Below are 26,386 nucleotides of genomic sequence, written 5' to 3' on the forward strand. Positions count from 1 at the left end.
AGGACTGGCCACCCCACATAGCCTGGTTCCTCTCTAGGTTTCTTCCTAGGGAGTTTTTCCTAGCCACCGTGCTTCTACACCTGCATTGCTTGCTGTTTGGGGTTTTAGGCTGGGTTTCTGTACAGCACTTTGAGATATCAGCTGATGTACAAAGGGCTATATAAAGACATTTGATTTGACCTGGTTGTCTAGGTCTTGATTGAAATGAAAAACACTAGGTCCTCCATGGATTGGGTTTGGCACCCGTTTTACAGGGTCAGCCATAATCATATCGCAACCCTGGAGCAAATTATGGTTAAGTGCCTTGCCCATGGGCACATCAGCAGATGTTTTACCTGCTGCCCACAGATCGAATAGCTGAACAGATTAAAAGTGTGAATCTAATTGGTCACAAAAAGTCAGAATAAATTACAGCATGACAGGTTTAGTTTTTTATTATTATTGCAAATTACAAACTATCGACCACTGTTTAACAAATTGCACCTTCCTGTTTAAAAAAAATCTGTACCAAGAAATATGAATTATCATTACACATACATCATAATAAATGCTACAACTTGAGTTTGCTGGCTGAGACTTCTTAGTGTTTCTTATTCTTGGAGCCCGGGTCCTTGGCTCCTTTGATCTGGCTCTTCACTTGGTCTTGTAGTTGGGAGAAGAAGGCGGAGGAGGAGCAGAGAGCTTTATCCTTCCCCTCATCCTTGAACAGAGAACAAATTAAAAAATATATTTTTAAGAAACTATTTGCAACTGTGACAGACAGCTGAATCCTATCTATTGTAATAAATACAAATGAAAATGTGTGGAGAACACAATGGCCTTATCAGTCTATATTGATCACAAAGAAATATACTGGAGGTGCTTGCATTTGAAAGACAAGGTTAACTAAATATAAAAATGAGACATGAAGAGAACAAGAAAACACTGACCTTTAATAATGTTGCTTTGCCTCCCTTTGTGAGTTTCTTGAGGTTTTCTGCCACCTCTGCCTTTGATTGTTTCTTATTCTCTCCAGTTCTGTCCTTCAGTTTCTGTCTCTTCTCCTTCATCTTGATGCTCTTCACCTTCTTCTTCTTGCGTCTCTCTCGTTTCTTGTCTGTGGAGGTCTTTTCAGAGTCAACTAGCACGTCACCAGCCTTGTTCTTCTCCTAAGATCAGAAAGGAAATAGTGTTACCCTGTCCTCAGAAGAATCTACTAAAAGGCTAATATGGTAGACAACACAGAAGTACATTGGTTGACTTCAACACTTGAATGCTTTTGTACGCGTCAGTGTATTCTACTAGAATATGATTTCTCATAACATGAAACATATTGGAAAGGGATGCATGACTAACCTTGACTTCCTCTGGAGCCAATAGAGTGGCATTACTAGCACAACTTCCTCCATAGCAATATAAGGCACATTGGAGACAACTTTCACTTCAGGAACAGGCTGCAGGACACAAAGAAAAGGTCAAACATATCAATATGGTGTAAAAAGCGTTTCCATTTGTACAAAATCCTTCATTATAAACTGGGTTGTTCAAACCCTGATTGTCTGAAAGCTCTAGTATAGCACAGGTATGAAAAAACATGTATTTTCTAGGCACTCCACGTTGCGTCGTGCGTAACAGCCCTTAGCCATGGTATATTGGCAATATACCACACCCCCTCCGCCTTATTGCTTAAATATACCATATTTAAAAGACAAGCATAAATTATGGTTGTCATGCAAATGCTACAGTGTTTAATTTATTAGGATCCCCATTAGCTACTCTACATGCAGCAGCTACTCTTCCTGAGGTCCACATAAAACGTACAAATACATGACAAAGTACAGAACAGTAATAGACAAGAACATAAGACATTACTTTTAAAAAATGTTTAAGTTACATATAGGAAAGACACAGAGACAACAAAAATACTACTTATACACTATTCATATATACGGTACAGTTCAATTAGATCTTTAGAAAGAGGAGCAGTGCTGTGATACAAGATGATGTTTTAAAGCTAAACTTGCTTTTTGCCTATGTAACCTCTGGTGGCAGAGCGTTCCACAATGACATAGCTCTATACATAACTGAGTGACACAATAAATCTGTTTTTGGTTTGGGTACCATGAAGAAACCCATAGTGGAGTGTCATGCATGTCTGTTTGAAGTGTATGCAAATAGATTATACAAAAGGTTAGGCATTGTCAACACACAACTGTTTCTTAAAAAGACTAGAAGAGATGTAGTCCATTTCTCCTCAACCGTTAACCATGAAAGACTATCATGTTGCTGATGTTAGTTCTGTGTGTGCAGTTAAGGGTAAGGCGTGCTGCTTTGTTTTGAACCGGCTGCAGCTTTGCAGTGTCCAGGGCACATGGAAACATTGACAGGAAAACTCACCAGTTTGGGTGTGAAGTGGAAGTTAGAGAGAGCGTCAAGTTTAAGGAATAGAAAATCCACAAGCTTTTGAATTTCTACACGGGCTGGGTTTTCTTCATCCTCTGTCTTCTGCTGAAATACAAGGGAAATAGATATAAATAATATAAATAATTCATTCAACAAAAAAAAAAAAATATGAATTGCAATATAGAGAAAAGTCAAGTATGTTCACACTAAAATATAATGGAATACCTACCTGATTCTGCTTGAGGTACTCTTGCTCATAAACCTCTGCAAGGCTCAGCTTGCTCTTCTCATGGTCCAGAGTCAGCCTCTTCTTGTACTCAAATACCTCTTCCGTTGGCTTCTCCTTGCGCACCACATCATCCCATACCTTGGAAAAAAATACAAGTCATAAAATAAAATAGCCTTTGAAATGTCCCAATGTGGTTACATCGGAACGAAATAGACCTATACTTGTTCGACCCATTTACTCACAATGAAACGATGATGACATATTCAGCTGGATTCAACTGAAAATAGTTGTTCAGTTTGTTGTCAAGATTGAGTTGTCTCTAGAGACGGGTTAGCTGACAATGTCACGAAAACGATGCACGCGATTAAATGGTGCAGACGTTGGTGTGTTGTTGTGATTCTGAATGGCCAGATACAGTAGTTATCAACAATGACAAGAAGCTGCCATGTGGGGAATCATAGGTGACTCTTTTCAGCTAGTTTCATCTTGTTCTCGATACTATGTCTTGTTTTGAGGTGTTTTGACTGATGTCTAAGCTAAAATGGCTCACATTCACTAGCTAGCTAACCAACAACTATAACGATGTACTTGAAAGACAATTCTCATTGTGAAAATGTATGTTTTCAATAAACTTTGGCGACTAAATATAGTTTACATCTAAGCCAACCCAGTCTGTTTTGCCCCATAGTTGAGCATGCGTCGTTTTTGTTGCTAAAAGACCGACCCGTCTAGACACTGACCTGGTCTTTAATCCTCTGCTTGATGATGTCTTCCAGCTGCAAAGTGGTTTCCTCTGTTACAGCAGGGGCTGAGAGAAAACAGAGCAAATGTTACCTGACTGAACAAGCACCCTCTCCGACACACAAACTTGCAGTAAGTAAAATACTAAACCTTCTCCAATGGGACTGACAGCTTAAACTGAACAGACTGACAAGCATGTGGTACGTACCCATCCTGGAGGCCGAGTCAAATGCCACATCCACCTCAAGAAGGCTGTTCTCTGGACGAGTCTGAGCAGACACATCTCCTGTTAGTTGCCATGGCTTTTCTCTCCTATGGCAGCCTTTTTACAAATCCTGGATCTTTTCAGCCATCTGTGTAAGGTAAGAATTTACAATTTCATTAGTCTGCTACATAAAGTTATATATACGGTAGATGAAAAAAATAGTAAATGAAATGACACCCAACCTAATTTAGATATTCTAAAACAGCCCTCGAGGAAAAGCTTGCCTTGTCTTGTCGTTTCTCAAAGGATAATTTGGATTCAGCCTTTGTTGCATTTTGAGACTTTCCTCCAAAGATGTCCGCCATGTCTTCTCCCTCACTGTCATCACTTTCTGCAGGTAGGTTAAAGGTCACCCGTCATCCTCAACAAAGTCCCTAAAACAGCAAAGGAACAAACAACTCTTATCTTAAGTACAAAATAAATATCCCTGCCCTATATTCCCTATTAATGCAATTCCAACCATGACATTCACATGATTTCTGCATCAGCCACTTACTCATTTTCTTCTTCATCATCATCTTCTTGCAGTACATCCATACTGTTGTCCTCCTCCTCTGCATCTGATTGGTCAGCTGTTTGCGCAGGATCATCATCCACAGCATCAAAGAAGTCTTTGTACTTCAGATTCCTGGAACTTTTCAGCTACAGAAGAACATAGTACATTAATAGGAATTCAGTGTGTTTGTCTACAATAATGACCAGAAACACCACCAAACACAAGTAGCTGAATAGTAGTTAGGTCTGGCAGAGAGAAAAACTATATGATACATACTGTGCTTGTTTTTTTGTGTTTTTTTTTGGAAGAAACATCTTCACTGAAGAGGTCTACGCCATCATCTTCTTCTTCAGAGGGCAAGTCCTGGAAGTAGTCTACATCACCGCCCCCCTCCTTCCCCTCCCTTCTGTCCATATCGTCCAGATAGGACTCCATCTCTGAGAGCTTGAAGAACTGGTCATCAACCTCTGATGGAGGACCCAGTAGTTTGACTCTCTCCCTGCTGAGCATTTCTTCTGTTGAGCTTGTCTTTCTAATGCGTCCACATCAAAATCTATATCAGAGTCCTTGTCTGTGTTATCCCTTCTCAAGGCATCCATAGCAGTTTTAAGCATGGGTGGTTCTTCTCCTTGCCAATCTTCATCTTCCAAATCTCCATCTCTCATCTCCTCTTCACTAAGTGAACACTATACACAAAGAAAAAATACAAAAAGCAATTGTTGTTAACAGTATTCTTCAAGTAGTAGTGGTTAATAACGTTAACAGTCTTCTTCAACCCACCCTGGCCTTGAAAACCACAGGGCGTGCAGGGTTTTGTTCTATCCCAGTACCCACACTAATCAAGGGTAGCTAAATTACTAGAATCAAGTGAATCGGTGCTGCTGGGCTATCTTTAAGAATATTTGATGACGTGTTCTAGCTAACCAAACAGGGAATGCTTGCTTGCTCCAACACCATCATTAAGTTTGCAGACGACACAACAGTGGTAGGCCTGATCACCGACAACGATGAGACAGCCTATAGGAAGGAGGTCAGAGACCTGGCCGGGTGGTGCCAGAATAACAACCTATCCCTCAACGTAACCAAGACTAAGGAGATGATTGTGGACGACAGGAAAAGGAGCACCGAGCATGCCCCCATTCTCATCGACGGGGCTGTTGTGGAGCAGGTTGAGAGCTTCAAGTTCCTTGGTGTCCACATCAACAACTAGAATGGTCCAAACACACCAAGACAGTCGTGAAGAGGGCATGATAAAGCCTATTCCCCCTCAGGAAACTAAAAAGATTTGGCATGGGTCCTGAGATCCTCAAAAGGTGTCAGAGGAAGGCCCTAAAAATTGTCAAAGACCCCAGCCACCCCAGTCATAGACTGTTCTCCCTACTAGCGCATGGCAAGCGGTACCGGAGTGCCACGTCTAGGACAAAAAAGGCTTCTCAACAGTTTTTACCCCCAAGCCATAAGCATAGTCACTTTAACTATACATTCATGTACATACTACCTCAATTGGCCCGACCAACCAGAGCTCCCGCATATTGGCTAACCGGGCTATCGGCATCGTGTCCCACCACCCCCTCTTTTTATGCTACTGCTACTCTCTGTTCATCATATATGCAAATTCACTTTAACCATACCTACATGTACATACTACCTCAATAAGCCTGACTAACCGGTGTCTGTATATAGCCTTGCTATTGTTATTTTCAAATGTCTTTTTACCATTGTTTTATTTCTTTACTTACTTACACAGCTTTTTTCCCCCGCACTATTGGTTTGAGCCTGTAAGTAAGCATTTCACTGTAAGGTCTACCTTCACCTGTCGCCAGCAGCATACCACCCTGCATACCACTGCTGGCTTGCTTCTGAAGCTAAGCAGGGTTGGTCCTGGTCAGTTCCTGGATTGGAGACCAGATGCTGCTGAAAGTAGTGTTGGAGGGCAAGTAGGAGGCACTCTTTCCTCTGGTCTAAAAAAAATATCCCAATGCCTCCGGGCATAAATAAATAAAAAGTATTCGGCACACGTGACAAATAAACTTTGATTTGATAGATGCTAGCTAGCCTTAGCATTGTGTAACGATGGCAGCAAGTGAATTAATTGATTTTAAGTTAAACATATCGAGATATTATAAAAATGTTGCACTTACATAAGAAAATGTTCTGGATGTGCAGTTTTTTATGTTAAGTAGCTTTAAACAGCACTCCAACGCGTTACCTATGTCCCCGGTAGCCATCGTTTTTGCTCACATGGGAACATGTGTATAACAAGAAAATATTCTCCCCCCCGGAAACAATCTCTGTTGTGCTATAAAGATCCGGATAGCAGGTCAGGTTTAGACAACATTAATATCCCAAATAACTGTATTTACAAGGGCAATGCACGGGGTTTAATTGAAAAGCAATATACGTGTACTCTATCCCATTGTCTTGACATTCAAAGCAATTCGCTATCCTACGTTGCACGGATCTTCGAAAATATGGCGGCGTCGGTGTTGAAGGTTGCACGTACGTATAGATAGCTATCTGTTGTTGTTAGCCAGCTTGCAGCTGATAAATATTGTTTCACATGTAAGAAACAGTCTCTTTAGACTTTTATCTCGGGCTACACAACAAAGTTAGCTAAATCCACCGTTGTTAGTGCAGAATTACTTTTAGCAAGTGTTTCCTGTTGCTAGCTACTTGACTTATCCAGGTAGCATTTTCAATCAAATACGATTCGTACTCATCAAAAAACTGTATGGCATAGTATGGCTGAACTAAATTATTTATTTATTTAGTTACAGGTCTCTCAAAGTGTGTTCGTCACACTTGTTCTCCAATGCTGAGGGCAATTTCAAACTCAACACCACTCTGCCAAGGTATTCCAGGATCTGTATGGAAACTGGGAAGGCTAAATCACATCGCTATAGCTGTGCCAGACATGGAGAAAGCCACTGCTCTTTACAGAGATGTACTGGGGGCTCAGGTCAGCGATAAAGTTCCCCTTCCTGAGCATGGAGTCTACACTGTCTTTGTGGAGCTGGGTAACACAAAGCTGGAACTGCTGCACCCACTCGGGGAGAAGAGCCCCATTGCAGGCTTCCTACAGAAGAACAAATCTGGTGGGATGCACCATATCTGCATTGAGGTGAGTCAGTCTTAGCAATGCTGCATATGCTGTTCAGCCCACATGAATGGGCTGTGTTCACTCTCTCTATCCTTGTCCCCTCATCTGTTCTCTAATGTAATCATATTGTATGTTATTTTTGTGATTTCAGGTTGATGATATCAATGCAGCGATAGTGGATCTGAAGGCTAGGAACATTAGAACCCTGTCAGCTAAACCACGGATAGGCGCTCATGGGAAACCTGTCATGTTCCTCCACCCAAAAGACTGTGATGGTGTACTTGTGGAACTGGAGCAAGCTTGAATACCCACAGGTCTCATAAACTCTGTAGTTCACAATTAGCCGGTTTGAAAATGGATTTATTATTGTGCTTTTTCCACCAGTAATAATGATAGCAAAGGTAACATTTTTTATATGTATAATAGCAGGGCATTGATCTATGAAATATAATATATACACTACTGGTCAAAAGTTTTAGAACACCTACTTATTCAAGGGTTTTTCTTTATACTATTTTCTACATTGTAGAATAATAGTGAAGACATCAAAACTATGAAATAACACATGGAATCATGTAGTAACAAATAAAGTGTTAAACAAATCTATATATATATATATATATAAAAATAGCTGCTCTTTGCCTTGATGACAGCTTTGCACACTCTTGGCATTCTCTCAACCAGCTTCACCTGGAATGCTTTTCCAACAGTCTTGGAAGGAGTTACCACATATGCTGAGCACTTGTTGGCTGCTTTTCCTTCACTCTGCTGTCCGACTCATCCCAAACCATCTCAATTGGGTTGAGGTAGGGGGATTGTGGAGGCCAGGTCATCTGATGCAACACTCCATCACTCTCCTTCCTGTTAAATTAGCCCTTATACATCCTGGAGGTGTGTTGAGTCATTGTCCTGTTGGAAAAACAAATGATACTCTTTCTAAGCCCAAACCAGATGTGATGTTGTATTGTTTCAGAATGCTGTGGTAGCCATGCTGGTTAATTCTAAATAAATCACAGTGTCACCAGCAAAGCACCACCACACTATAACACCTCCTCCTCCATGATTTACTGTGGGAAATACACATGCAGAGATCATCCGTTCACCCACACCGCGTCTCACAAAGACATGGCGGTTGGAACCAAAAATCTCCAATTTGGACTCGAGACCAAAGGACAAATTTCCACCGGTCTAATGTCCATTGCTTGGGTTTTTTGGCCCAAGCAAGTCTCTTCTTCTTGGTGTCCTTTAGTAGTGGTTTCTTTGCAGCAATTTGACCATGAAGGCCTGATTCACAGTCTCCCCTGAACAGTTGATGTTGAGATGTGTCTGTTACTTCAACTCTGAAGCATTTCTTTGAGCTGCAATTTCTGAGGCTGGTAACTTTAATGAACTTATCCTCTGCAGCAGAGGTAACTGTGGGTCTTCCATTCCTGTGGCGGTCCTCATGAGAGCCAGTTTCATCATATCGCTAGATGGTTTTTGCGGCTGCACTTAGAACAAACGTTCAAAGTTCTTGAAATGTTCCGTATTGACTGACCTTCATGTCTTGACGTTTCTCTTTGCTTTTTTGAGCTGTTCTTGCAATAGTATGGACTTGGTCATTTACCAAATAAGGCTATCTTCTGTATACCCCCCTACCTTGTCACAACACAACTGATTGGCTCAAACGCTTTAAGAAGGAAAGAAATTCCACAAATGAACTTTTATGAAGGCACACCCGTTAATTGAAATGCATTTGAGTGCATAAAATATAGTTTGATTTGTTTAACACTTTGTAGTTACTACATGATTCCATATGTGTTAGTTCATAGTTTTGATGTCTTCAGTATTATTCTATAATGTAGAAAATAGTCCAAAATAAAGAAAAACCCTTGAATGAGTAAGTGTTCTGAAACCTTTGACCGGTAGTGTATTGGTTTGTTTCCTTTAAAAAGAAAAAAAAGCTTTATCTGCCTTAAAACTAAGTGTCTATTTGCCTCTGCTGTGAATAAATTCTATGATCGACTCTAAGCACTTATGGTGAGTAAATTCACATGTATTAATTCATTTTCACGTGTACATAGATAAATGTTTTTATATGAAATAACTTATTTTCACACAGATTTAAACAGTTGCTGTGGAAATATTTATTTGGAGCGAATTCAATAATAATGCTCCTTTCAGCTGGCTCTCAGAGGAATGCTCTTTCTCATTGTGAAGAAAAGCAAAATGGCCTTTTGATTTGCAACTTCTGGAAATCTAATTCGAACTTGCTATGCAACAGGACAAATGTCTTAATATAAAAATGTATGAACTGATAAGCATATTGAGTGTAATAAGGTTGTTTCAGTGTACTAAAAGCATTTAAGCTTAATTGCATGAACATTTTAAGAAGCCTGTCCAGTCTTATCTTTAGTGTTGCAGCAGGCTTTTCTTATTTCCTCAGTTCCGTAGTTCTCCAGGCTGTTAGGAATTGGAGTGAAGAAATGCAAAAGGAACCTCTTCACAGTTTCCGCATGAATATCAATTCATAGCCCTCAGCATATATTCCTAATTACATTAGTCAGGCTCTTGTTTTGGAACTACATTTCAGGCAATGTGTTTATGTCGCTGACTTTCTGCAGTGTTAAACATGTAATAGTTTAATTTGATGTGAAATACGCACATTCAGTAGCTTTGCCAATAAGTTGTCACCAGTCTGGTGCCTAGAACAACTTATCTTCTGCAGCAGAGGTAACTCTGGGTCTTCCTTTCCTGTGGCGGTCTTTACAAGAGCCAACTTCATCATAGCGCTTGATGGTTTCTGCAATTGCACTTGAAGAAACTTTCAAAGTTCTTGAAATGTCCCTTATTGACTGATCTTCATGTCTTAAAGTAATGATGGACTGTCATTTCTCTTTGCTTATTTGAGCTGTTCTTGCCATAATATAGACTTGGTCTTTTACCAAATAAGGCTATTTTCTGTATACCCCCACCCTGTCACAGCACAACTGACTGACTCAAATGCAGTAAGAAGGAAAGAAATTCCACAAATTAACTTTTAAGAATGCACACCTGTTAATTGAAATGCAATCCAGGTGACTACCTCATGAAGCTGGTTGTGAATGCCAAGAGTGTGCAAAGCAGGCTATTTGAGGAATCTGAAATATAAAATATATTTTGATTGAACACTTTTTTGTCTTACTACATGATTCCAAATGTGTTATTTCATAGTTTTGATGTCTTTACTATTATTCTACAATGTAGAAAATAGTATAAAGAAAAACCCTTGAATAAGTAGGTGTTCTAAAACCTTTGACTGGTGGTGTATCTTGGTTACATAAGTATTCAACCCTCTGACACAGATAACAGCTGTGAGTCCTTCTGGGTAAGTCTCCAAGAGCTTTGTTCACCTGGATTGTACAATATTTGCACATTATTCTTTAAAAGAGGATTCAAGCTCTGTCAAGATGTTTTCATGTCTTGCCATAGATTTTCAAGACGATTTTTAAGTCAACTATAACTGGGCCACTCGGGAACATTCAATGTTGTCTTGGTAAGCAACTCCAGTGTATATTTGGTCTTGTGTTTTACATTGTCCTATTGAATGGTGAATTTGTCACCCAGTGTCTGTTGGAAAGCAGATTGAATCAGGTTTCCCTCTAGGATTTTGCCTGTGCTTAGCTCTATTCCATTTCTTTTTATAAAAAAAAAACTGTAGTCCTTGTCGATGCCACCACCATGCTTGAAAATATTAAGAGTCGTTCTCAGTTGTGTTAGATTTTCCCCAAGCATAACGCTTTGTATTCAAGATAAAGCGTTCCTTCTTTTCTCTCTATCAATTAGGTTAATTTTGTGGAGTAACTACAATGTTGTGGTTCATCCTCAGTTTTCTCCTATCACAGACATATAAGTTTGTAACTGTTTTAAAGTCACCATTGGCCACATGGTGAAATCCCTCTCAGGCAACTGAGTTAGGAAGGACTCCTGTATCTTTGTAGTGACTGGGTGCATTGATACGCCATCCAATTGTGTAATTAATCACTTCACCATGCTCATCTGCCAATGGGTGCACTTCTTTGCGAAGCATTGGAAAATCTCCCTGGTCTTTGTGGTTAAATCTGTTTTTGAAATTCACTGCTCGACTGAGGGACCTTACAGATAATAGTATGGATGTGGTACAGAGATGAGGTAGTCATTCAAAAATCATATTAAAATACTATTATTGCACACAGTGAGTCCATGCAACTTTTTATGTGACTTGTGAAGCAAAGTTTTACTTCTGAACTTATTTAAGCATGCCATAACAAAGGGATTGAATACTTATTGACTAAAGACATCTCAGCTTTTCATTTTTAATTCATTTGTAAAAATGTCTAGAAACATAATTCTACTTTGACATTATGTGGCACTGTGTGTAGGCCAGTGGCACACAATCTCAATTTAATTTGTTTTACATTCCGGCTGTAAAACAACTAATGTGGAAAAAGTCAAGGGGTGTGAATACTTTCTGACGGCATTGTAATTAATTCATAACTTGCCACTGGAGGCAAAGATGAATGGATTTTATTGCGTGATATGAAGTAGGATGGTTTCCAATCTCGTCCTCTTTTTGTTGTGTAATGTCGTTTTGCTAAATATGATCACTCAATGAGCTGCCCACTGATGCGTTAGGAAGAATTACTGGTTTATATATACAATCTCTCCCCCATTCAATGACATTTCTTTAAATTCGTTTTAAAAAAAAAATGGAAATGTCACCCTGTTATGTGACTGGTAATTTTAGGTAAAAAAATATTTAACCTCATCCAATTATACAACAATAACATTGTAGTTATTTTTGTCACTACCATAAAAGCAGTGGCGGATTTAGGTATAGGTGACATGGGCAGCCTATACCCATGGTGACATTCGCACGATCGATTTTCTATCGCTCATATTTACATCACGTCAAGGATATATCACCGTGTGGGACTGTGGGTCAATTAACCTTGTTGGGGTGGGCGCCCTGATTCTAGTTTGTTGGCAGGCCTGGGAAGGTCTCACACTCAGAAGTACGAGATGGGGCGGGGGTAGGTTGACCTCAGGTCTCCACACTGGAAGCCCGAGGTAAGGGGAGCTGGGGAATCTATCAAATAGCGCACCCCTAACTTTGTACAGTACTAATGCAATGAGAAAAATTAGTCACACTACGAAATGCTACCAAATAAGCCACAATTCATTCATAATACTGTGAATATATAGTTTCACAGACATATTGTTGCATTTTTTTCTGGTTTGTGCAAAATTGTTAATAATATAAAACCAGTCTGCACACCATCAAGGTAAATTGATTTAGTCTTGACTCTTGGTTGACAGTGTTGGGGGATGGGTAATGTATTGATGCTCTAGTGCCAGAAACAAATGTGTTGATTTATTTGTCTTTGTTACTTATTTTTGATATTTATGAGTCTTATTTTTGTGTATATTTTTATAGTTACATGGTTTTAAATGTTATGGTTATTTATTTGTGTTGTTCCAAATGTCTGAATAAAAATTACAGTTAGTGCAGAATGGTGCTTTTGGGGGGGCGGGGGCGCCCTGAAGGTGGGGTTCGCCCAGGGAGCCATACAAGCTAGAACCGCCACTGCATGAAAGTGATTTGAAAAGTGCAGAGAATATGATTCAGAGGTTTTCTTTCTCTCGTCCATGCATGATTTATGTTAGGCTACACGCAAATCTATAGCCAATTAACTGTGACCAACAAAAAATAAATAGGATGGCCAATTATGTTTTGTATCATGGGTCGCACTGCACTCTTTTGTAAACCAATATTTTTCTCTCCATTATCTTTTCATTCTCGGTGACTGGGTGGGGTTCGAGTCTATCGCCTCTGGTTGCCGCCACTCCACCGTAACGACCGGAGAAACACAAGTGTTTCACAAGCTCTGTGGGAAACCCAATGGGGAGAACTGCAGTGGGGTCTTTATACACGTTCCGGGGCCGCTTCAACTGGTACTTCTATTTTTCAGATTCCGGGGCTGGTCGCTTTCTCTCGATGTAATCTGATCCCGTGCAAGTGTCTTGGAAGCATCATCAGCTTTCACAATTCTGAAAGGGAGGTGACTTGAGCGACCGAAGAACAAACGTTGAATTCAGCAGGTAAGATAGTGTGGCCTTCATTTATCTACAACGAAATGCTTGATTCATCATTACCGATGTGTCGAAAAGAAAGGTGCTTTTTGGTCCATTATTCCTAGAGCATCTTTTGAAGACAGCAGACAGCAACCATGGCATAGGCTCATCATCTGCAACTAGCTAATTCACCAATATGGATTTTTAACCGCCTGTTCGACACACTTTTAATGCGGGTAAATGTGTCTAATTATCCAATACACGCTGCATTCTCCTTTGCTTAAATGCTGGGAATATAAATCTAATCTGTACAAATGTATTGTCAAAATTGTATCTGAAAATCATGGTGTTATATGGAGAAAAACATTCTGTGGCCACATCTACTTCAGATGTTGTCATAATTGTAGCAGGCTGTGCAATAAAGTACATTAGCCATTGATACATCTTGAAAAAAGTATTTTGTTGACTTGTGTAATTGTAAGGTGATCTATGTCCTCTCACTCACACACACCAGCTCCATAATCATGAACAAAAAATGGACTGCTAATGAAAACTGTCTGCTTTTGATGCTCTTGGGGTTGTTGTCCTTTGTCTGTTGTGTACCACTCAGTCCCAGATCTAGCCATACAAGAGGACAGAGCAGACAACACACTCACTGTAATTGTTTTTGGTGTGTTGTTCTATAGAAACTCAAGGAGACATGTCAGGGTTGGTAAGCTCAGTGGAGTCAACTCATGTCCAGTCTGTCTGATGCTGCTGCATATTGAAAGAAATGTATTTGAAAGCCTACATAAAAGCAAGCCCAACTAAATCTGAAATTGGCCTTTAAATTAGACCAAACCATGCTCTGATTACATTTTGATTGTCCTTTAGTCAGGCTTGGTAGGAATTATAACTGCTTCAAGACTGTTGAATTGTGAGATGACACAGATGACAGCTTGATGACAGCATGTTTGGAATTTTTGCCTTAGGGGTTTGATGTCAGTCTTAGCTCAATACAAATTTTAATGAAGGCCTTGATGTTTTTTTCATATACACTATATATACAAAAATATGTGGACACCCCTTCAAATGACTGGATTCATCTATTTCAGTCACTCCTGTTGCTGACAGGTGCATAAAATCGAGCACACAGCCATACAATCTCCATAGAAAAAAATTGCAGTAGAATGGCCTTACTGAAAAGCTCAGTGACTTTCAACATGGCACCATCATAGGATGCCACCTTTCCAACAAGTCAGTTTGTCAAATTTCTGACCTGCTAGAGCTGCCCCGGTCAACTGTAAGTGCTGTTATTGTGAAGTGGAAACGTCTAGGAGCAACAATGGCTCAGTCGAAGTGGTAGGCCACACAAGCTCACAGAACGGAACTGCAGAGTGCTGAAGCACCTAGCGCGTAAACATCTTCTATCCTCGGTTGCGACTACGAGCCAGGACTAATCGCCCAACATCTGTGCTCAACCACACTAAAGCTCTTGTGGTTGAATGGAAGCAAGTCCCCGCAGCAATGTTCTGACATCTAGCGGAAAGCCTTCCCAGAAGAATGGAGGCTGTTATAGCAGCAAAGAGGGGACCAACTCCATATTAATGTCCCATGATTTTGGAATGAGATGTTCGACGAGCAGGTGTCCACATACCTTTGGTCATGTTGTGTATCTTGCTTTCAGGATGACTGTAAATTAGATTACAGTAACATGATGACTGATTTTAAAGATGAATAAATACCAACATTTTTTTGGGTTGTTTTACATAATACCCACTGTGCTGGTTGAATCAATGTGGTTTCCACATTTCAATGTAATTACGTTGAACTAACGTGGAATAGACATTGAATTAACGTCTGTGCCCAAGTAACATTTGCGTGATAATACTTGCACTTTATTGTGACGTTACATTCACATTTGGAAATTCTACTTAGTAAATGGCCATTCTGTCCTAGAGCAGGTGTCCGGTTTTAAAATGGCCCGCTGGGGCAAGGTGTGCGGCTCTGGAGGCACCTCGGTCCCCAGCAGGTGGGCTCACTCCGTGTCCGAGACCAGCTCCACGTTCTGGCTGGCTGGCGCCTGGCGGCCCGCCTTCTCCTGACCCTCTCCCCTCTCCCAGCCGTCAGAGAGGGTGCCCCTCTGCTCGTTCCTGTTTTATGTGTGCCACAGGAGCTGAAGGACAAACACTGTGTCGCAGCAGCCTGCTGGGATGCTATTCATGCAGCAGCAGGAGAATTCTAAATTGGACTCTTGCGGATGAGAGAGAGCCAAGAGAGAGGTTGTACTTGGATCTTGTTTCCCTTCTGCTCAGGCTGATGATTATTATGACTGGGACAAGTGAATCAGATAAGGCTTGATCTCTGTTTTTTCAGATAAATGGCTATTACCATATTTACAGCATTATACTGTACACTTAATCAAGATAAGATAATTAGATTCGGCTGGGGTCCTGTGAATGACAGGCGCAAGCTACGTCTTCATAGTAGCCTAATTCAAATGTTATGTTTGAACAGAACCGTTTTCACCTCAAAAGCTACTGTCACAGACAGCTGTTTATGATGTATGATGTGTCCTTTAATTTCTTTGCAAGCCAGTCATGTAGGATAATGATGTTCAAGGCCAGTCAGTTGCCCCCTGGCGGGTTGTGTCCAAGATCAGATGTGTTGAAGGTTGGAGAACTCTCTCTACTGCCTCTTGTGGTGCTTCTAGGCACGTCTCTCAGCCTGCAACGCTCCCAAGGAAATCCGTTTGAGAGTTGATTTGTAGGAACTCATTTGAGAGATGACAATTACTACCCCAGTTATTGCATGGTATTACTGCCTGGAACATTAGTGTATTTTTGTAGCAGTACAAATGGAAACCATTTTATCAGTAGCTTTTCTGTTTTCAGATCATTTAAATGTCATATGCTATCTCAAAATAAATAGATAAACTACTGCTCAGAAGTAATTTGGTTAAAACAGTCTTTGTGATCAGTCAGATGTTTAGATAGCAATCCAGGTGAACCATTTTTGTGATTTGTAACCTGGCTCAGAAAGTAGCAAAAAAATGTGTTTTATATTTGACACACAGACACCTCAATCAAATTTATTTATGAAGCCCTTTTTACATCAGCCAATGTCACAGTGCTATACAGAAACCCAGCCTAAAACCCCAAAGAGCAAGCAATGCAGATGTAGAAACACGGTGGCTAGGAAAACCTCCCTAGAAAGGCAGGAACCTAGGAAGAAACCTAGAGAGGAACCAGGCTATGAGGGGTGGCCAGTCCTCTTCTGGTTGTGCCAGGTGGAGATTATAACAGTACATGGCCAAGATGTTCAAATGTTCACAGATGACCAGCAGGGTCAAATAATAATAATCACAGTGGTTGTAGAGGGTGCAACAGGTCAGCACCTCAGGAGTAAATGTCTGAATGCTCGTCTATGAAAAGCCAACAGAGTTCGAGACAACAGGTGCTGTAGAGGAGAGAGTGGAAAACAGCAGTTCCGGGACAAGGCAGCATGTCCGGTGAACAGGTCATTGTTCCATAGCCGCAGGCAAAACAGTTGAAACGGGAGCTGCAGCACGACCCGGCAGACTAGGGACAGCAAGGAGTCATCAGGCCAGGTAGTCCTGAGGCATGGTCCCAGGGCTCAGGTCCTCCGGGAGAGAGATAATTAGAGGGAGCATACTTAAATTCACACAGGACAAATACTCCAGATATAACAGACTGACCCTAGCCCCCGACACAACTATTGCAGCATAAATACTGGAGGCTGAGACAGGAGGGGTCGGGAGACACTGTGGCCCGTCCGACAATACCCCCAGACAGGGCCTAGCAGGCAGGATATAAACCCACCCACTTTGCCAAAGCACAGTCCCCACACCACTAGAGGGATATCTTCAAACCACCAACTTACTACCCTGAGACAAGGCTGAGTATAGCCCACGAAGATCTCCCACACGGCACGAACCAGAGGGGGGCGCCAACACGGACAGGAAGATCACGTCAGTGACTCAACCCACTCAAGTGACGCAGCCCTCCTAGGGACGGCATGCAAGAGCACCAGTAAGCCAGTGACTCAGTAATAGACACCTCTGTGTGAATTGTGTCTGTGAGCTGACGTTTTAAACCTGTGGTAATGTTCCTTTAGTACAGGATGTTAACCCTGCAGGAGAGCTGTCAGCCGTGTGCTATGACTGTGTAATGAGAGATGTGGCTGTGAATTTGGGATGAGGAGAGTATAGTCAGAGGCTACTCTTTGATCTCGTGGCATTGTGACAGCTTTTTACACTCTAAAACATCCCTGTATGGTCCCATGTATTTCCTTCCTTTCAGAATAGCTGAACTGTTTAGAGGGATTCCATCACATGGCCACTTTGTGTAGTTGCTTGTCCACAGTTTAAAATGTTCTTGAATTTCATGGGATTGGGTTGGGCTTTCAATTGCCAGGATGGTTGTAGTATGTCATCAGGACGTGTATTTTGGAAAGGGGATTTTCGTGTTTTCTTGAAGTCGTTGCATCACAGGGACAAGCTGTGTGATTACAATCTTTCATGTTTAAAAAAAACATTTTTCTGCATTTTGCTGGGGATCTCCGTCAACATCGAGCCCACCCTTAGTCATACCATGCTGTGTGATGGCTTCAGAATACTCTGCTCCTTCATTATCTCAGTCTAATGCTGAAAGTGAACAGAGAAATACAACTTTGGAACATCATTTAAAGAACTCAAAGTAGGATTATTTATTTATTCAGAATTGTTCATTCAAAAACTGAAGCTTGTGGCTATATATTTGTCTTGAGGCACTGATGTTCATTAATATAAAAGCAAAGTTAAAAACAGCAAGTCATCAGGCGTTTTTTTCAAATGCTCTAGTGGTTAGTGAGTGATGATGGCAGCCACCATTATGCCCTGCTAGGAAGATTAGGTAATTAGCAGGGCCACCTGACCTACCTGCTGTGGAGGGATGGGAGGGACGCCGGTTCCGTATTTTTAGACACCGCATTTACCCTTCCTTACCCACCAGGTGTTCAGTTAGCACGGTCTAGTCTAATGAATGATGGGGCTCTTCAAGGGGAAATCATTTCTCGGTCCACATAGAGGTTTGATTGTTCAATCAAAGTCATAGCAGGAAGGATGACTTAGTACCAAGTCGTGATATCTGAGACTAGAGGTCTCCCCTCCAGATCTTTTACTTTGTGTTGAGGACAGAGAGGGCCCAAGGCAGTCAAGGCTGGCTTGGTTAGTGGCATATTGATTCAACACCCTTCTCGTTGATCATTTGTAACCATCATCCTTCAAAATCCGACGCCTTCTTTAAAGTGTGCTGTTTATCTGCAGGGATGAGAAATGAGGAGCACTCTGATATTCGGCCTTTGAGGGTTTCATAGCTAGGGTGGAAAGCCGTTTGATGTGCGCTGAGCAGTTTCCTGGCAGAGGGAAAACGGAGAGAGCCAGCCCCCCTGCCTGTGAATAACTCCCACAGTGTGTGTGACTCATATCGGTCTCTTGTAGAGAGCATGTTCCTCCTCATGCTCCTGCTCCTCTGTCAATAACCGTTGTACACTGCTTGCCTGCCACAGTTATTTCCCTTCCGTCTGTTGCTGGCGTCACACTGAACGCAATCACACCCACCTGCTCTCCCCGACCCGCCTGGCCGAGTGTGAAGTATGAACGTGCCGGTGTGCTGCTGGAGGAGATTTGGTCTGTCTCGTCAGTGACCTCTAGCCCTGGTGGATGACCCAGATGAAATGGTTTTCAGCTATGAGTGATGTGGATGTCTGACAGTCCTCATATACCAGGAGGGCATTGGGTCATATAGGCTTTGCTGATTGAATGCTGAGACATTTATTTCAGTGTTTAAGGGCCAAGGCTACCAGGACATGGCACTTTAGATCTTTAGAGAAACGAGGTTATGCCATACACCAGGAGAGAGTCACACACTGTGTGGAGTGAGAATATAGACGAGCGTCTATTTTACGTAGGCTATGAATTGTATCAATTTGAAACCCTTACTAAATTATAATCTTAAATAGTTAGTTAATTATTTCTGAAGTGCATTTCTATTTTTGATGTAAATGGCGTGTTATACAGTAGAAGGGTGTAGAAATTGTGTTATACACTAGAAATCATCACTTGTTTTTTGAGAAACTTACCCCAGCCGCGATAGACTTCCTCGTTGCTCATTGTGCAGTGTGGGGGTGTGCAAAAAAAAAAACATGAACAAAAAACACCCAAATACTGTAAGTTATTTTAGAAACGGACACACTGTCAGTATATCGATGTAGGTCTTTAGATGTTGTACACATGACATTGTTTCCCTACTGAACCATATCCTCGAGGCTATATTCCACTTTGTGTGACTTGAGCTGTTTCCCCTACCCAGCTGGGTCATTCTCCGTGTAGCTTGCTGCTAGAGTGGACGGGAGAGTTATTGCTAGAGTTGCAACAGGATAAAAACAAATCTATAACATGCGGGTAAAGTTCTGAATGACACAATTTCATGTGTACAACGTCTAAAGACCTGCATCACTATAAAGTGTCTTTCTAAAATAACGTTTTTGGTGCGTTCTTGTTTTTCAACGCCCCCACAATGCACAAGGAGCAACGAGGAAGTCTATTGCGACTGGGGTAAGTTTCTCAAAAACAAATGAAATCGCCGAAAAGGTGTTTGTACCCTTCTATAACATGCCATTTAGTGAACCAGTCCTTTAACTCCATTTAACATGTTGTTAACTACAGTACATTATAGGGCTGACACAGTTACCGTATAACTGTCGGTTATGGATGAAGACTGTCATGATTTTTGACCGCGTCACAACCCTAGCACATTATATTATTTGCTGGTTTTATCGGCAAGTATATCTGTGTCATGTAGGCGGAACGAATGCTTCTGTTGAGTTATCTGAGCTTTTAAGGAGCCCTGATTCAAATCTCTAGACATTATGTCAATGGCGAGCTGGTGTCTCTCAGAATCAATGAGGTGATATCTGCATGTCATTTCCAGATCCCAGGACATTAGCATTTAAATGAACTAAACCCAATTACACAGACTTTCAGAGGCTGAATGGAGCCACCTTTTGGAAAAAGAAAAATTGGCAACAAAGAAAAACCTTGAAGCCCCTAGAGAAAGCCCCATTCACGCCTGTATAGATCATGGGTGGCACTAAAGGAAAGCTTATTAACACCCCAAGAGGGAGGCAAGGAGAATTCTCCTATGCCTTCAAAACACCTTCAAATTGAGCAAAGCGTGGAACTAAAAGCATGCAGATCAACAATCCATATTACTCTTTCATCTCGGTTCGATTCTTTCTTTTGTAAAGTAACTTGGGGGGCTGTAGCCTAGAGGCCTCATTTATCATTAGTAGTGACGGCAGCTTTGTGACAAGTGTGAGAAAAACTTTAGCTTCTGCATACATCCAGTCTGAAAGTCCCTGTTATCTACATACTCTTGTTTCTCATAGTAGTTAGCATGTATGTCTGCTTCTATTTGTCCTTGGGAATTTGTAGGCCTACAGTATGTAGTATGCTAGGTTATTACATTCTATGTAGGTGGGCATAGTGAGGTTGCAAGTGTGTGTGTGTGACCTTGCTATACCTATTTCCAGTCGTCCTGTACATTGCTGCAGTTGTGGAAAAACTACCCAATTGTCATACTTGAGTAAAAGTAAAGATACCTTAATAGAAAAGGACTCATAAGTGAGTCACCCAGTAAAATACTACTTGAGTAAAAGTCTGAAAGTATTTGGTTTTAAATATACTTAAGTATCAAAAGTAAATGTAACAGTATGAATAATTTCAAATTCCCTTCATAAAGCAAACCAGACTGCACCATTTTTAGGCAGGGGCACACTCCAACACTCAGACATCATTTGCAAATGAAGCATTTGTGTTTAGTGAGTCCACCAGATCAGAGGTAGTAGGGAAGACCAGGGATGTTCTCTTGATAAGTGTGTGAATTGGACCATTTTCTTGTCCTGCTAAGCATTCAAAATGTATGGAAGCATTTTTTGTTGTCAGGGAAAATGTATGGAGTAAAAAGTACATTTTCTTTAGGAATGTAGTGAAGTAAAAGTTGTCACAAATATAAATAGTAGAGTAAAGTACACCTACCCCAAAAAACCACTTAAGTTGTATTTTTACTTAAGTACTTTACACCGCTGGTTGTGGGTCAACAAAGCCCACCTTCGTCTTTGTGCTTCCTACGTTGTCATTATTCCTACTTTTGGCTTGACTGTATTCAGTGGACCTGCTCATTAGCCGCTGTGTTTCTGGGAGGATTGCATGACATTAACATTTAGATGGAGAGAGGGCTCCGGCTATCTGCTACAATACACTGCCACACAGCTGGATTGCTCTCCATCTCTCTCTCGACAGGAGCCATGAAAACATTTACTTATTTTAAGTTTTGATTTAACATTGATATGTTACACAGCAAAGGGCTAGCCTGCAATTGAATTTGATGTGTATCTAAAAAACTGCAGTAGCTCTTGTATCTATGGCAGTTTGAGACATTTCGAATGATGGTTAATCAATGCCATGATGGATTTAATTTAGAAACACCAGCTGAGGGAGTTTGATCTATGGCATAGAGAAAGAGAGAGAGAGCGAGCGAGACTTGGGGCTCGTCTGAAAGTCGGTACAGCCGATCTGCCCACCTGTTTGTAGCGTTTGGGCTACACACCAATATGACCCTTCCGTATATGACCCTTATCTGGAAGTGCATTTGGAAAGTATTCAAACCCCTTTACTTTCTCCACAGTTACGTTACAGCCTTATTCTAAAATGGATTTTAGAAATGTTTGCAAATGTAAAAGTTTTATTTGACTGAAATATCATATTTACACAACTATTCCGACCCTTTACTCAGTACTTTGTTTAAGCACCTTTGGCAGCAATTACAGCCTCAAGTCTTCTTGGGTATGATGCTACAAGCTTGGCACACCTGTATTTGGGGAGTTTCTCCCATTCTTCTCTGCAGATCCTCTCACTCTGTCAGGTTGGATGGGGAGCGTCGCTGCACAGCTATTTTCATGTCCTTCCGTCTACTCCATCCTGGCTTAGACTCTTTTAAAGGATATAGATTTATATTTCATGTGAGGACACTGTGCTGCTGCCTTCAAATAGAATCCAATTTAGTTTGATATCTTTCAAAACCATCAGAGAGAAAGCTAGGGTGGGAGAGAAAGAGAGAGGGATGAAGATTGAGTAAGCGAGAGGAGGGGGGGGGCAAGCCTTCACAAGACAGACTGCCAGTATGGACTAAGCTCCTCATATCTAGCCCTTACACCCATCTGAATGTGATCTGTTATATCTGGGTAGTGATGGCATAGCTAGAAATATGTAGACATTTTGTTTGACCAAATATTTCAGAGATTTCATTTGTGCTAGGTATCATAGTACAAAACGTGATGAAACATGAATGTACATTTTTGCTTCGTCAATAGTCCTGCTTATGAAGTGCACCTTGTTATCTGTATGCTGTTCAGCACCTTGGATAGTTCCTTTCTGGAGTCAGTTGTAAACACATTGTGTTGTATCTGATATCCTGGTGGAATAGCTGCTTTGAACTACAGTCTGGTGAAATATCATTAGGTTCCTCACTGGGACGATGGGCAGACAGATATCCCCTGAATTGTCACACAGATGGAGTGTCACATGTTGAAGGATGACAAACAGCAGACACATCAAAACCCCAGATGACATTAGGGGTCCTGATATGGGAAAGGGGGATACCTAGTCAGTTGTACATCTGAATGCATTCAACTGAAATGTGTCTTCCGCATTTAACCCAACCCCTCTGAATCGACATCCACGTCTTCGGCGCCCGGGGAACAGTGGGTTAACTGCCTTTTCTCAGATTCATTCGTTGTAATGACTAGGGTTAAAACACTCCTATCAGAGTATGTAATGGCAAAGGGGATGTAATGGTAGAGTAGAAACAAAGATGGATGATAACAAATATGCACAAATGTTTATTTTTATGTCAACTCTGCATCACATCAAATTGATGTATTCCATCTCTCCGTTAAGTTTTGACTGAACAAATGTTATGCATTTATTTTGCTACTGTACATATCTGACGTCTCGTTGTGGTTGGGAATAAATGAATATCAATTGAAAAGTCTGACATGCCTCTGTCTTTCTCGCAGAAGTAATTATTTTTAACAACATTTAAAAAAAAAAAAAGGATTCTAGGGGTTTTAGGTCTGACTTAAGTTGGGGCGGCAGGGTAGCCTAGTAGTTAGAGCGTTGGACTAGTAACCGGAAGGTTGCAAGTTCAAATCCCCGAGCTGACAATGTACAAATCTGTCGTTCTGCCCCTGAACAGGCAGTTAACCCACTGTTCCTAGGCCGTCATTGAAAATAATAATTTGTTCTTAACTGACTTGCCCAGTTAAAAAAATTAAAAAGTGCCTCAGCCAATGTTATTCTCTCTCTCCTGCTCAGAAGTCTCATTGAGAGGCAACACAGAGTCTCAGCTTCGCTTGCGGTGCTGTAATTTATATGCCCTCCTACTGACTCGTCATGTGTATCAGTTAGCAAACTCTGCTGACTAATAGAGGGGGAGACAGGAGGGTAGAGCTGACACAGAACTGTCTTCTGTGCTGAAGTAAGATAGTTGAAATATGAGGACGACAAAGGATGAGTGTTGAACAAGAAAAGTGGCACTTCTTGACTGGGCATTCTTCGTAGTGCTCCTTAGTATCCAAATCAGAACATCAGAATAACCTTGCTTTGTTTTTGCCACGGTGAAGATGCCAGCTCATGCATTCTAATGAGGGAATTAAGAGAAGGTGTTTTGAAGGGAAGAGATGGTGACTGAAATAATATTACAAGCTCTAGTGTCAGCACTTACAGCGTTGAACTTACCCGACCTGTATGTCACCCCTGGTTTAATTCTGATCACATTCGCTCGAGCAAGATGTTAATAGCCAGCCTCTAACCTCTATAATGTCTTACCTGGTGTCGCAGAGTCATACTGCCTGGCCATGTATATACCGTAGTGCCCAGGCTAAGGGGAATACATCTAGAGGTGAATGCGTACTATTTTGACCGATAACCGTGTGTTTATCATAGTTCTTGCCTCAATCCCTTTAATTTCCTTTCCCGCTGATTGCTGCCGATATGTGTCTACAATATAGAGAAGAGTCCAATGATTGCTTTGGGATGCGAGGGCAAGGCATCTCAGGAGGTGGGAAACCTTGTAAAAAGGTTGATGGGGTGTAAAGTGGCCTTGGAAAAGCTTAGCAATCCTTTTAAAATGAATTGTCTGCTGTAAGGGAGAGGTTAGAGGAGATCGATGGAATAGATTTCCTTCTGGACCTCACCTGGTGTGTGTGTGTGCGTTCCTCTGGACTGCAGAGATGTCTATGTTCTGAGTCAGGCCTTATGTAGAGGATAGTGTACTTTCACTTACTCATCCATTTTAGAATGGAGAATATTTCTGTGCATGCAGAGCAATTGAAGCCCTGTGTGTGTAATTAATGATGGCTGATTGCATATGTTCCTGTGATTTGTTTGAAGAATCTAATGGAGTGGACTAAGTGTTATGGCAGAGATCAACGAGCATAGAGGATGTGTAATGTAACATTAATGGATGTCAGCTCCTGGCATATGATTCAGCTAAGAGGAGTTATTGGCAGACAGCAGTGTGCTCCTCAATATCTTATCTCCTAGAGGGGTCACCCACACCGCAGCCTATTGTAGGGACTTAACATTGTCTGCAGAACACTGGTAGAGGATCAACACAACCTCTCTGTCACCTTTAACAAAACGGATAAGAAGGGCAAATACACTACACTGTTAGCACACACTGAGAAGCTACTACACTGACTCATACTACAGTCATCACTTCCTAAGGACAATATATGATATGTTCAACCATGTACAGATGTAGAATCTTAATTTGAGCCAGTTTGCTACAGCAGGAAAATAACCTGTCAGCAACAGGAAATTTGGAAACAGGTTAAACATAGGGATGGGCGATTATGGTTCAAACTTTTCAAACTTATGGACGACTCATATATATATATATACATAAGAAATCTCTAGATAAGCATGGTTTTACAATTAAAGTTAATATACACTGCATTTCAAACAGTCAGCAATAATCTAATGAATTCAGGGCTTGTGAAGTTATACCTAGGCTAAATATAAGACTTCTACAACCATAAGACCCACTAATAATTGCATTATTTTATCAAAATAGTTTAACCTGCTTTTTTTGTTGTTGCAATAATCAATTATCTGGTTTTCAAGTCTGTCTATGAAAATGCCCTTTTTGGTTATAAATGTAATTAGAACCATGCATAATGCACATAAACTAATAATGACTAACTTCTTGTAGCAGGCATTAGGCTATAGAGAACGAACACAGGTCTCATCAACAACCTCTCAAACCCACGTGCTAGTGATTAGCCGGCTAATCTTATATATTTCAACATCAAGTTTAGCCAACTTTGATTTATTTGCTAGCTAACAAGTTTGAATAGTTGAATTGTTATGAACACACCCTTCTGTCTGTCTCCAACTGTTTGAAAAGCATGTTAGCCTGTCCACTTTTGTTCAGATGTTGTAATCGTGGCTTACCTTATTTCTCAGAATGAGAATAAGTTGCCAATTCCTTATAATTGTGTTTTATTTATAAAACAGACTAGACATTTATAAAACAGACTAGACAGCTAGTATAAGTCTTTGGCTAAAATGCTGCCAGCGGTACCCTAATGCCGCGCGCGACAAACTGAACATACATTTTCCAGAATCAATGTTCATTGATACCCTTGTTTTAGTAGTATCTGCTCTGCATGCAATTTGATAGTTGAAAAGGGTATCGTTAGAAAAGTTATCTTCTCTAGTACAGTAAAATGTTTTGGTGTCCATATGACCGATTCTGCAAATGAGAGTAGCGAGTTGAAACAGCTTGTTCAGAGAGGATGACGTGATCATTCAACTTGTTGGCGTGAGAGGCAAGGGGAGGGGCTTGATGTGTGTGTAAACCATAGATGAAGTGAAAGGTTTCATTCAGTCCATAAATGAAGCCAAATGCGTTTCTAAGGGTTTATTTTAGACCTAGGCTTGTCGCCTGCCTTCATGCCTTTTTATTTATTTTTTAACCTTTATTTAACTAGGCAAGT

At 41.0% G+C, this 26,386-nt stretch overlaps 3 protein-coding genes across 7 annotated transcripts in view; 2 read left to right on the forward strand and 1 right to left on the reverse strand.

The window, feature by feature from the left end:
- Nucleotides 1-418: 418 nt before the first annotated feature.
- mphosph10 (M-phase phosphoprotein 10 (U3 small nucleolar ribonucleoprotein)) lies at nucleotides 419-6,391 on the reverse strand. The gene is given in 13 exon segments (XM_042320182.1): nucleotides 419-700; nucleotides 930-1,148; nucleotides 1,336-1,376; nucleotides 1,379-1,433; nucleotides 2,377-2,487; nucleotides 2,612-2,749; nucleotides 3,352-3,419; nucleotides 3,561-3,674; nucleotides 3,971-3,978; nucleotides 4,114-4,259; nucleotides 4,390-4,587; nucleotides 4,590-4,799; nucleotides 6,255-6,391. Coding segments are annotated over 13 exon segments (1,515 nt in total). The 5' UTR covers nucleotides 6,342-6,391; the 3' UTR covers nucleotides 419-580.
- mcee (methylmalonyl CoA epimerase) lies at nucleotides 6,355-7,745 on the forward strand. 3 transcript variants are annotated; one of them, XM_024418798.2, is made up of 3 exons: nucleotides 6,355-6,433; nucleotides 6,891-7,234; nucleotides 7,365-7,744. In XM_024418798.2, exons 2-3 carry the CDS (start codon nucleotides 6,926-6,928, stop codon nucleotides 7,515-7,517), a joined length of 462 nt encoding a protein of 153 aa, XP_024274566.1. In that variant the 5' UTR covers nucleotides 6,355-6,433; nucleotides 6,891-6,925; the 3' UTR covers nucleotides 7,518-7,744. The 3 variants fall into 3 exon arrangements, with proteins under 3 accessions (XP_024274566.1, XP_024274564.1, XP_024274567.1); XM_024418796.2 differs by having other exon boundaries at nucleotides 6,363-6,612; nucleotides 7,365-7,745; XM_024418799.2 differs by having other exon boundaries at nucleotides 6,363-6,612; nucleotides 6,885-7,234; nucleotides 7,365-7,743.
- A 5,333-nt stretch (nucleotides 7,746-13,078) lies between these two features.
- Nucleotides 13,079-26,386, forward strand: part of apba2b (amyloid beta (A4) precursor protein-binding, family A, member 2b) — a 66,496-nt gene continuing 53,188 nt past the window's right edge. Inside the window, exon 1 of one of the 3 annotated variants that reach the window (XM_042320953.1) lies at nucleotides 13,079-13,312. The gene's annotated coding sequence lies outside the window, so the exon portion shown is untranslated. Of the gene's footprint in view, nucleotides 13,313-19,731; nucleotides 19,881-26,386 lie in introns of those variants that run through there. The other 2 variants (XM_042320954.1, XM_042320956.1) reach the window with 2 other exon arrangements.

The sequence above is a fragment of the Oncorhynchus tshawytscha genome, linkage group LG04 (genome assembly GCF_018296145.1).
Source record: "Oncorhynchus tshawytscha isolate Ot180627B linkage group LG04, Otsh_v2.0, whole genome shotgun sequence".
Classification (NCBI taxonomy): domain Eukaryota; kingdom Metazoa; phylum Chordata; class Actinopteri; order Salmoniformes; family Salmonidae; genus Oncorhynchus; species Oncorhynchus tshawytscha.